The following is a 9,932-nucleotide window of genomic DNA, read 5'->3' on the forward strand; positions in this document are numbered from 1 at the left end:
GTGGAGTGGGAGGAGGTGTGGAGTGGGAGGAGGTGTGGAGTGGGAGGAGCTCATGAGGGGGGTGGGCCAGTGCTCCTCAGCCTTCTCACACCGCTTCCCATCCCCCACCCATCAGACTCTGCCCTCCTGTCTGGGGGTCTTTCTCGATGCAAGCTCTTCTCTCCAGAGCGCCCCTTCTGCCTCCCTTCCTCTCATGTGAGGGCAGCAGTGGGCTTTGCCCACTAAGTTGGGCGGCGCAGGCAGCCGGGTGCAGTGGCACCCGCCTGTGATCGAGAGGACTGCTGTGAGTTCGAGGCCAGCCTGGTCTACAAAGAGAGTTCAGGACAGCCAGGGCCACACAAGAGGCAGATAGACAGAGACAGACAGAGACGGCCACAGGCTGGCCTCTCACGGGGCCGTGGACTGGAGTGGGGTCTGAACCACACGGGACTCTCTGTAGGGCCTTTTACCAGCAGCGTGGGCCACACAGCGGCGCTGGAACAGATTGCGCAGATGCGCGCCATGCTGATGGCCATGAGGGAAGAGGAGAACAGCCTGCGGGCCAACCTGGGCATCTTCAAGATTGAGCAGCCATTCTCCAAGGACCTCCAGAACCTGGAGAAGGTACCGAGCTGGGGCCGCAGGGACAGGATGTGCGTCTGAGGGCCTGGACGAGGTTAGGATGGGACTGAAGAGGTACTTAGCAGCTTTGTGTTGTTTTGTTCTGTTTTTTTAAACTGAGGTAAAATTCACACACTAGACCAGCCGTTTTAAGTGGACAATTCAGTGACATTTCCAAAGGCCAAGGTGGCTCAGCAGGGCCAGTGCCTGCCGCCCAGGCCTAAATGTAAAGTTGGAAGGCCCAAGAACAGACTTCACATAGCTGTGGTGAGGCCTCCATGTGTGCAGGGCAGCATGTACTTGTCCTCCTGGCCTCCTGTGTCACATAAACACCCCCCCCACACATACACCAAATAAAATGCAAAGCTGTTCTAGGGTCTGGAGATGGCCTGGGTGGCTAAGAGCATTGGCTGCCCTCTTAGTCAGTGCTTGGTGGCTCTGAAGAGACGCCATGACCAGGGCAACTCTTATAAGACGAAGCTTTTAGTTGGCAGCTTGCTTGCAGTTTTATAGTCTGGGGAGCACAGCAGCACGCAGGCAGGCCCAGGCTGGAGAAATAGCTGAAGGTTCTACATCCGGGTCCGCTGGCAGCAGGGCGAAAACCACCAGGCCCACCAGGGTTTGTAAACGTCAGAGCCCATCCCCAATGACACACTTCCTCCAACAAGGCCACGCCTCCTAATCCTTCTCATGGAGTGCCACTCCCTGGTGGCCAAGCAAGCATTCAAATATATGAGCCCGCAGTGACCATTCTTATTCAAACCACTGCGCTCCACTCCCAGGCCTCCGTGGGTTTGTGGACATATCAGAATGCAAGAATGCATTACAACTCCAAAAGTGGCCATAGTCTAAACCCTGTTTGAAAGTCCAAAGTTTAGAGTCTCCTTTGAGGCTCTCCTTTGAGGCGCATGGCACTCTCTCTGTCCTCTCTCTCTCTCTCTTTATGAGACAGGGTTTCTCTGTGTAGCCCTGGCTGTCCTGGAACTCACTCTGTAGACCAGGCTGGCCTTGAACTCGCAGAGATCCGCCTGCCTCTGCCACCCGAGTGCTGTGCTTAAAGGTGTGTGCCACCGCACCCAGCTTTCATGGTAGTCTCTTATCTGTAACCCCCAATAAAATCAAAATCAAAAAGTGGATCATATACTCCCAACATACAATGACACAGAATATACATCACCATTCCAAAAGGGAGCAAAGGGAGATGGTGAGGAAACACTGGGCCAGACCAGCCTGAAAACGCGCTGGCCAAACTCCAAGCTGTGTCTCCGTGCCTGATGTCAAACCGAGGGCTGGTTACCATCTCTGCTGACTGCAGCACACTTCTCTCCCGTGGGCTGGTCCCCATCTTGCTGATCCCCTCCCTCTTAGCCTCTTCTCGGCAGGCATGTGTCCAGCATCTCTAGCGTCCTGGGGCCTCCAAGGCAATCCAGGCCTCACCTTCACGGCCTCCACACAGGGGCACCCTGACAAGTGCCTGGCCTCAGTGGCTTTCCTAGGCCACAGAGGGAGCGTCCACAACCTCTTCCTGGTGTCCTTGACTCTAAAGCCAGAGCGGTGTGGCCGAGTCTTCCAAGGTCTGCTGCTTGCCGGGCTGGAACATGGCCCCCTCTTTCATCTGCTTTCTGTCATTAGTGGTTTACTTCTGAGCTTAAGACTTTAGCTCCTTCCCACGAGTCGGAAGCTTAGCTGGGTAGCTGGGTGGGCTCCTATTTTTTCCGTTTAGCATCATGCTCTTCTTTAAACTCTTTATCTCTTTGAGCACCGTCACCCATCCTGGCACACCTTCTCTCCTTAAGACCTGTTGTGTCTGTCCTTGCTCAGCCGGTCCTTCCGTTAGAGAGCTGCATATGAGTGACACCAAGAACCACAGGGAGCCAACACTAGGATGTCTGGAAACCTCCTCTGCCAACACCCGATTCCCAAAACTTCATTTCCCTTGGGCAGATTTCTCTGGAGAAGGGCAGACAGCAGACACATTCTGTGCTAAAACATCACATGAATGATCTGGGTGCCCAGTGACTGACACTCTTCTCTGAAACCTCTTGAGCTGGGTTCCACATCGCCCAGCAGCCATCTTCCGTGCTTCTGCTAAGATGCTCACTAAGCCCCACTTGAAGCATCCAACCGCCTCTCATCTAGGGCCTCAGACTCTTCACATCCCTCCAAACAGAGGCGTGCTCAGGCCCGCCACAGCAACACCTCACTCCCGCCTCCTATTCCCTCGTGAGGCTGTGATTCCCGGTGACTGAGCATTCGGATATATGGGCTGCTGAGGGCCGTTCTTACTCAAACCACCACAGCTGCTCTTCCAGAGGGCTCGGGTTCAATTCCCAGCACTCACATGGAGTTACATGGTCTGTAACTCCAGTTCCAGGGATCCAACCCCTCTTCTAGTACATAGACATACATGCAGGCAAGACGCCAGTACATATAACATAAAAGTGAGTCTTTAGATAAGAGATATTATAAAAATACAAACAAAACAAGGCTGGGGTGGTGCACTCCTTTAGTCCCAGGACTTTTGAGGCAGAGGCAGGAGGATCTCTGAGTTCAAGGCCAGCCTGGTCTATATGGTGAGGTCCAGGACAGCCAGGGCTACACAGAGAAACCCTGACTGGAAAAAAACAAAACAAAACCAAAACCCATGCAAAACAAGAGGAAATCATGTTCCTCTCAACAGACAGCCTCCATCCCTCTCCCTCACTACCAGCCTACTGTCTGTGTGTACATTTGTCTGTCCTGGATATTTCCTACAGATGAAACCAAGCATCATGTGGCTCCTTGTCTCGGACTTATTTTACTCCCATAGCGGTTTTCGTTTTGTTTTGTTTTTTCAAGATAGGGTTTCTCTCTGTGTAGCCCTGGCTGTCCTGGAACTCACTGTGCAGACCAGGCTGGCCTCCAACTCACAGAGATGTGCCGGCCTCTGCCGCCCGATGCTGTAGCGGCGGGATTAGGGTGCTACCGCTGCCCGGCTGGCATCACATAGTGGTTCCCAGCGCAGGCATGTGGTGGCTTGTGTCACATTCCATTCCTTTTTGCGGCTCCCTAACACTGCACCCACCCGCTGGTGGGTGAGGGTACTCCTTCCCTTGCGGTGTAGTGAGTAGTGTTTCTACGAGCATGCCGAAGTGTTCGGACACCTGTTCCTAACTGTCATGGGTGTGAGCCTAGCAATTAAGTTGCCAGATCATATGGCAAGGCTCTATTTAAGTTTTTGAGGCACAGCCAAGCGATTTTCTACAGCAGCGGTGCCATTTTACATTCCCACTAGCAAATGGGTTGAGAACTCCTCTCTCTTCTTGGTCTCCTTGCCAGCACTATTTCTTTACAAGGTTGTTTTGTTTTGTTTTTTTTTTTTTTGTTCTAGCCATAGTGGGTGTGAAGTGGTATCACGTTGAGGTTTTAATTTGCATTTCGCCAGGACTCAGTGTTGAGTAGCTTCTCTTAGGGCAAGAGAGTGGAAGGGAAGACTTGATCCCGACCGGAAGGACCGGGAAGGAGCCTGGCGGGGGCGGGGCCTGCGGAGGGAGGGCGGGGCCTGCGGAGGGAGGGCGGGGCATGTGAGGGCGGGGTGTCTGCGGGGGGGGCGGAGTGGCTGTGGAGGGCGGGGCCCGCGGGGCGGGGCCCCCACGCCTGAGAGCCCGCCCTCCCGCGCCCACAGGAGCTCGAGGCGCTGCAGCAGGTGTGGGAGATCACGCGGGACTGGGAGGAGAGCTGGAACGAGTGGAAGACCGGCTGCTTCCTGACCCTGCAGACGGAGGCCATGGAGAACATGGCCCACGGGCTGTACCGCCGCCTCACGAGGCTGGCCAAGGAGTACAAGGTCGGCGCCGGGAGGGGCCGGGCGCGGCCGGCGGGGCGCGGGCGCCGGGTCCCTGACGGCCCCGTGCTGTGCCCAGGACCGGAACTGGGACATTATTGAGACCACGCGCTCCAAGATAGAGCAGTTCAAGAGGACCATGCCGCTCATCTCCGACCTGCGGAACCCCGCCCTGCGAGAGAGGTGCGGCCCCGCCCCGCCCCTCTACTTCCTATCCTTGCGCGCGCGCGCGTGTGTGTGTGTGTGCGTGTGTGTGTGTGTGTGTGCGCGTGTGTGTGTGTGCGCGCGCGCGCGCGCTCGCCTTCCCGCGTGTGCATCACATGTAGAGGTTGACACCGGACGTTTTTCTCGCTCTCCACCTAGTTTAATGAGGTGCAGGGCTGAACCCCGAGCCCCCCAACTGCAGCCAGCCTAGCCAGCCGGCGCGCCCCCGCGAGCTTCCAGCCCGGCTCCTAAGGGCTGGGATTACGGGCACCTGCCGGGCCGCGCGGCTTGTTCTCCGCAGGGATCCGAACCCTGGGCCTCGGTTCACAGCAGCCACTTTCACCAGCCGGTCTCCTGGCCCCGAGGTTGTTTCACTTCTAGGGAGTGAGCCCAGGGCTCGTGAGCGCTGGCTCCAGACTGTTCAGCCATAACTCGGGCCCAAACTGATCCAAAACTTGTAAATTACACTTACTATGTGTGTGCGCGCACCACAGCTCCAGGGTGGAGGTCACAGGGCAGCTTGTGGGCGTTGGCCCCTCTCCGTGGGCCCTGAGAGCCGAGCCGGATTGCCACACTTTGCAGCCACACACACCTTTCCCCACACACCTATCTCATGGCTCCAAATCCTGTTTTCCAACCGCAACCAAAGGGCACATATTTGTCACATTTGGCATGATGTGCTGAAGGATGCCACACCGTGCGAGAGCCGCTCCGAGGTGTTAGCACGTGTGTCGCCTCACACGCCTGTCCCACGCCTGTCCCTTTACCTCTGCGGTGAGAACATTTGAGATTTGCTTTGGTGTGAGTGTGAGGAGAGGTGCCTGTGACTATGTGAGTGTGTGTGTGTGAGTGAGTGTGTGTGTGTGAGTGAGTGTGTGTGTGTGAGTGTGTGTGAGTGAGTGTGTGTGTGTGACTGTGTGAGTGTGTGTGTGAGTGAGTGTGTGTGTGTGAGTGTGTGTGTGTGTGTGAGTGAGTGTGTGTGTGTGAGTGAGTGTGTGTGTGTGAGTGAGTGTGTGTGAGTGTGTGTGTGTGAGTGAGTGTGTGTGTGTGTGAGTGTGTGTGTGTGAGTGAGTGGAGGCCCCCCCCCGTGGGGTTACAGGCACGCTCGCCATCGGCAGCCTAGTAGTGCGTGCTGGGGTCTAGGCACAGCTGCTTCCACGCAGGCTGGGGTGGTACAACCCAGCTCCCACCGACCCCTTTCTGTTCAGGAACAGTTATAAACATGAGAACTGGTCAGGGGCTGGAGAGGCGGTTTATCAGTTAGCGCTCGTCCTTGCGAGAGGGCCCAGGTTCAATTCCCAGCACCTACCTGGCCGTTCAGAACTGGCTGCGGTCACAGCTCTGTACAGTTCAATCCCGGCACCCAAGAGGCAGAGGCAGATGAACTCTGAGAGTGGTTCTCGCACACACAGCCTGTTCCCGCTGCAGCGGCCACAGGCGCAGTGTGCACAGCTCCAGCAGGGAGAGGGGAGCTCTTGAGCTTGCGCGCCCTCTGTCTAGCTGCAACTCCACAGGCTTCGGCCATCCCCGCCGACTGTCCGCCACAACCCCTGGACGCCCCTTGTCCACCCCGCTCTGTGAGAGGGACTGTTTCCACTGTGTGTCTCAGGAAGGTTCCGGGGACTCGCTCTCCTGTGCTCACCTGTGTCACCTAACACATCTACGCTGCTGAAGATGGCGGCGTCTCTCCCTCCTCCTCCTCCTTTTAGAGACAAGGTCTTACTGTGTGGCCCAGGGTGACCTACAGGTGGCCGTGTAGCCCAAGGTGGCCCTTGAACTCACAGCCATCTGCTGCCTCTGCGGGGATGAAAGACCCGGGTCGCCAAATCCTGCCCTTTTAAAGGCTCAGCGGTTGGCGGGCACCTAGGCTGAGGCCAGCGCACCTTGGCTGCGGTCAGCGTGGGGCTCACGTGTCCGGGCTGCAGCTGTCTTCTGCTTCTGATCCCGGCACCCATGTGGCGGCTCAGGACAGTCTGTAACTCTAGGTCCAGGGGGTGCGGCACCCTCACAGAGACCCCCATGCCGGCAGAGCACTGATGCGCATAAATAGAGGGATCCTGAGAAAGAGGAAGGGCTCCCTGTTTCAAAGCCCCAGACACTTTGAGTCTTCCGATCCCGTTTCCAGGAGTTCATTGGATGGCAGAGGATGACAAGCAGGTGGGGACAGCGTTAACCGTCTAAGTCAGAGCGCGTTCAGGAGAAGCCCACTTTGGCTCGGCATGTCTCTGCTGTCCCGGTTTGGCCATGCCTTACCCCTGGGGTTACAGTGTCAGTCTAACCCAGCGCCTGGATTTGTGAGCTGTGGAGGTCCCGTGACGCTCACGTGTAGAGGAGAGAGCAGCACCTCCCAGCATGGAGTGCTCCCGAGTCACAGAACCTCGGGAGCCCTCTCAGCCCCGCATGTGACCGTCACAGACCGCCTGCCTTAGCTCCCTCTCCAGAGAGTTGGCTCCGGGAGAGCGCCACGTCCTCCTCTGTCCCCGCGGTGCTAAGACTGCACCTTCTGGCCGGAATGGTCTTGTTCCAATGGGAAGAGGCGAGAGGAGGGATTTTTTTAAAGCCGTGCTAGGTGTGGAGGGCCGAGCATGGCACACGCTAAGCAGGAGACTTAGTCCCACTGGCAAGCCCAGGGCTGACCGTGACCCCTGCGGTGCAGCCCCGAGCCCGCCTTGAGGTGACACACTCCCTGCCCTGGGCGGCAGGCACTGGGACCAGGTCAAAGAAGAGGTCCAGAGGGAGTTCAACCAGGAGTCGGAGAGCTTCACCTTGGAGGAGATCGTGAAGATGGGCATGGACCAGCACGTGGAGAAGATCTCGGAGATCTCTGCCTCCGCCACCAAAGAGCTGGCCATAGAGCTGGTACGCCAACGCCCACACCCGCAGCCTGCCGACGTCAAGGGCCCCTCCCGAGCCCCTCTCAACCTCTGCGGACCGCGCGCCCGATTGCTCCGTCCCCCCAATCTCCCTTCACAGGGGTTACAGAACATCGCCAAAACCTGGGATGTGACTCGGCTAGACATAGTGCCCTACAAAGACAAGGGCCACCACCGCCTCAGGTAGGGCGGGCTCCTGGGAGGCGGCGCTGGGGACCCCAGCTGCAGAGGGAGGGGCTACGGCCCTGGCAAAGGGGCAGTGACGTCGAGCCTCTGGCCCCAGGGGGACGGAAGAAGTGTTCCAGGCCCTGGAGGACAACCAGGTGGCTCTGTCGACCATGAAGGCCTCTCGGTTCGTGAAGGCCTTTGAGAAGGATGTGGACCACTGGGAGCGCTGCCTCTCCCTCATTCTGGAGGTCATTGAGATGGTCCTCACGGTGCAGCGCCAGTGGATGTACCTGGAGGTCAGAGTCCATGCGCCGGGGCCCCCCTCGCTCTGCTTGAGCGCTTCGCTATGCCTGGAGCCTCGAAACTGGCCTGGGTCCTCCCCACCTCTGCCTCTTCTCCCACCCAGGCAAGCCTTCGCTCCTCCAGGTTCTGTTTCCCTCAGGGGCCCTATCCCGGACTCCCAGTTCCAGCTCTCCCTCCGGACCTCGGGCCCCTTGCTGGTGCTCACCGGCTTCTGCTCACCGCTGACCTGGGAGCACGCAGGGGGAGCGTGCGGGAAGGGAGAGGCACCTCTCATCCCGACCCTATGGCCCCTCAGAACATCTTCATTGGAGAAGACATCCGCAAGCAGCTGCCCAGCGAGTCAGCCCTGTTTGACCAGGTCAACAACAACTGGAAAGCCATCATGGACCGGATGAGCAAGGACAACAACGCTCTGCGAAGCACCCACTACCCAGGCAAGAGCTCCGCAGGCCCCTGCTGGGCAGCCCCATGGTGGCTTAGAGCATGGGCTACAGAGTCAGCCTGGGGTTCAAAACCCACCCAAGGCTTTCCGGGTCATCTGTGTGGCAGTGTTTGTGAGGGCCTGTGAAGGAGCAGTGACCCTCACAGGACGGTAGGGAGGGCTGGATTAGCAGCACTGTTCTCAGCAGCCCTGACCGGAAACTGCCATCCTGTAGCTGAGTCACAGCGATGGTGTTCACGGAAGCGCTCCAGGTAAATGGACTGACAGAGCCATAAGAACAGTGACCCCGTGGCTGACCACATGGAACGAGCCCCTGGGCCACGGGTTCTGAATCCTGTGACAGCTAGGAGTCACCTGAAGACCAACAACCTACAGACCCCGGACATGCTTGAAGGCATGGGGGTGTCTCAGGGCCCACACTCACGCTCGTTGGTGCTTTCTGCCCAAACAGAACCGGGGAGACATGGGGAAAACCCTGAGGGGCAGGGATGTGAACTGGGAGGAAACTAAGACTTCTGGGACTTACAAACGTGTATGCATCTTGTTCAAAACCTTAAACTGGCCTTTGTGGTAGAGGTTTTTGTTTTCTTTTCTTTTCTTTTCAAGTCAGAGTTTCTCTGTGTAGTTCTGGCTGTTCTGGACTTGCTTTGTAGACCAGGCTGGCCTCCAACTCAGAGATCCACTGCCTCTACCTCCCTGAGTGCTGGGATTACAGGCGTGTGCCATCACCCGGCTCTGTGTCTCTGTCTTTCTTTCTTTCTTTCTTTCTTCCTGGCTTCCTTCCTTCCTGTCTTCCTTCCTTCCTGTCTTTCTTTCTGAATAGTCCTCTGACTCTTACAGTCTTTCTGGCCCCTCTTCTGCAATGCTCCCTGAGCCTCAGGGGAAAGAGTGTTTTGTGGATGTATCTGTTGGGCCTGGGTTCCGCAGCTCCTCATGTTAACTGGTTGTGTTTTTCTAGCGTGGTTTCTGTCGCAAAGAGAAGTTTGACTGATGAGGAGCGAGGATGTAAGAACAGGTGTTTGTGGACTGTTGGGCTTACGGCTGTACAGCAGATCAGTGGTGGTGGACTCTCCTCCAATAACCACGGCTTCCCCAGCTGAGTGGGCGTTGCCTGGTTTCTGGTGCCAGCCACGGCCTCCCTCTTGTTGTGTGTGTCTTCAGTCTGGTTAGCTGTGGGTTACCAGCCACAGGGTCACTGTGTCACACTGTCATTAATGTGGTTCACGGGCACTGGAGCTGGGTAGAACTGTTGGGTCCTTCCTTCCTTTGGATGCCTGCATGAGGCTTTCTGGTACCATGGAAGCTAGTCCTTGGGTCGTTCTGGTCAGTTCCAGCTCAGGGGTCTCTCTCTGGGCCCCGTTTCTGAAGCACATGTCTTCAGCAGTAAGGACTCGCCCCTTGTCTCTTGAGAGTAACCACTCTACCTACAGAGTAACCATCCTACCTATAGGGGTAACCATCCTACCTATGGAGTAACCATCCTACCTATAGGGGTAACCATCCTACCTATAGGGTAACC

General features: G+C 57.1%; 1 protein-coding gene across 1 annotated transcript in view; it reads left to right on the top strand.

The window, feature by feature from the left end:
• The window catches only part of Dnah2 (dynein axonemal heavy chain 2), a gene marked incomplete in the record, with an annotated part of 99,039 nt that overhangs the window by 52,007 nt on the left and 37,100 nt on the right, over nucleotides 1-9,932 (top strand). The window contains 7 exon segments of the mRNA XM_055593991.1: nucleotides 456-603; nucleotides 4,265-4,426; nucleotides 4,503-4,606; nucleotides 7,330-7,486; nucleotides 7,601-7,683; nucleotides 7,784-7,964; nucleotides 8,267-8,521. Coding sequence (XP_055449966.1) covers nucleotides 456-603; nucleotides 4,265-4,426; nucleotides 4,503-4,606; nucleotides 7,330-7,486; nucleotides 7,601-7,683; nucleotides 7,784-7,964; nucleotides 8,267-8,521 — 1,090 coding nt within the window.

Source organism: Psammomys obesus, unplaced genomic scaffold (genome assembly GCF_907164565.1).
Source record: "Psammomys obesus unplaced genomic scaffold, mPsaObe1.curated_primary_1811, whole genome shotgun sequence".
Classification (NCBI taxonomy): Eukaryota; Metazoa; Chordata; class Mammalia; order Rodentia; family Muridae; genus Psammomys; species Psammomys obesus.